Source organism: Perkinsus marinus (genome assembly GCF_000006405.1).
Source record: "Perkinsus marinus ATCC 50983 genomic scaffold scf_1104296965268, whole genome shotgun sequence".
NCBI lineage: Eukaryota > Perkinsozoa > Perkinsida > Perkinsidae > Perkinsus > Perkinsus marinus.
The window spans coordinates 1-1,581 of record NW_003204382.1 but is presented as its reverse complement, the minus strand read 5'-3'; the positions used below and the strand labels follow the sequence as shown (position 1 = coordinate 1,581).

Here is a 1,581-nt window from a genome sequence, read left to right as displayed (position 1 = left end):
ATTAGCGATCGAAACGGATCGATAGATCCGAGACGGCTGATCGACTGATGGTCATGACAGATATTTGGTTTAGTTTTGTTGGTCTTTGGGAGCCCGGTGGCGTGGTGGTATATGAACAACCAAGATAGATCTAGAGGCAGTGTGCACACATGAGTCCGTGTCGCGGTGTAGCAGTTTGGCTCAAGTTAGTTTCGTTCTAATCTCCACTTCCCTCGTATGACCCTATTAAGTGAGTTGCAATACTGGACTGGATAACGAGACAGTTAAGAGAATGATTTTCAACGTTGTGGCTCTGTGGTGAGTGCAGTACGCCATGCAACGCATGTATTCGTTTCACCGTGAAATTTTCATTGCGGCGAATGAGAGGTATACAAGATATAAAGAGTGCAGCAATCATTATAGTGGGGAAAAATGATGAAATTTTTAATCGTTGAGAATCTAAAAATACATGAGGGATAAAAGCTGTCGTCACTTTATGCAATTACGAGTTGTTCTTGATGTGGGACTCAGAGAGAGAGAGTAACTAGAGGGGAGAGTAGAATAGAAGTGATAAAGAGTGGTCCATTGCGTGGAACGTAGATCAACTATAGTAGGACCTACATGGCTGGCGTCATTGGTGTTATCAGAAATAACAAGATCGGTATAGCGGGTATTCTGGACAGTGTGCGCATACTGCCCATATTCGACGGTGAAGATTTGACTTATTCCGCAATCGAAGATGCTTTCACCTACCTGATCACTGAGAGGAAAGGTGATGTGAGAGTTATTCTCATGACGGAAGGGTCCGATTCAACTAGTTCCCAAGCCGTTACCGAAAAGATTCGGGAAGCAACTGCAGCTGGCATGCTCGTTGTCATCACGGCAGGGAATGAGCGCCTGGATCTGGACAAAGCCCCATACTTCCCTTGTTCCTTCAGCCGTTCACCCACTGATGGAGTGTTATGTGTGGCTGCAACGTATGGTTCCAATATGCAGCTTGAAGATAGAAGCAACTATAGTTTCGGTTTAGCTGTTGACATCGCCGCTCCAGGTTACGATATAGCTACAACTTTTCTCGAAGGGGTGTATGGCGCTGTGTCGGGCACTTCGGGTGCCGCCGCTATCGTAGCGGGTATAGCTGGGATGCTCTACAGCCTTGAACCTTCTCTGGAGGATAAGCTGACCCCTGCTTACATCAAAAGTATCATCATGGACACGGCCACTGGAGGTATCAAGGACAGCAAAGGGAAAAAGACTATGTCATTCGGCCGCGTGAATGCTGCGGCGGCTGTCAATAAGATACTTGGAAAAAAGAAGGTTTAACTTTTCACTCTGACTTCGTCTCATGATGATCCGAGTCGATGCTGACTTGTGAAGGTCTAATCATCAGACCTGATCATCGTAACGCTGGGGATTTGATTAAGATGATTCTTTACGCCCAACTGTTGAGTTTGGAATTCGCGTCGTGAATTTGTGTCTTACTTCAGTGGGCAAGTATTGATTGGCTCGGTGTTCCAATTATGAATCGTGCTGGGAGATGCTGGTGCATCATCATCGATCGCTGTGCCAATCTCACGTAGCTCACAATATTTCTCTCTCGGG

At 46.2% G+C, this 1,581-nt stretch overlaps 1 protein-coding gene across 1 annotated transcript; it reads left to right on the top strand.

Annotated features, from left to right (window-relative positions):
* Nucleotides 1-600: 600 nt before the first annotated feature.
* Pmar_PMAR003824 (thermitase, putative) lies at nucleotides 601-1,302 on the top strand (the record flags this gene model as incomplete). Its single annotated transcript, XM_002769646.1, has 1 exon — nucleotides 601-1,302. The coding sequence occupies one exon, from the start codon at nucleotides 601-603 to the stop codon at nucleotides 1,300-1,302; it is 702 nt and encodes a 233-aa protein (XP_002769692.1).
* Between the last annotated feature and the right edge of the window lie 279 nt (nucleotides 1,303-1,581).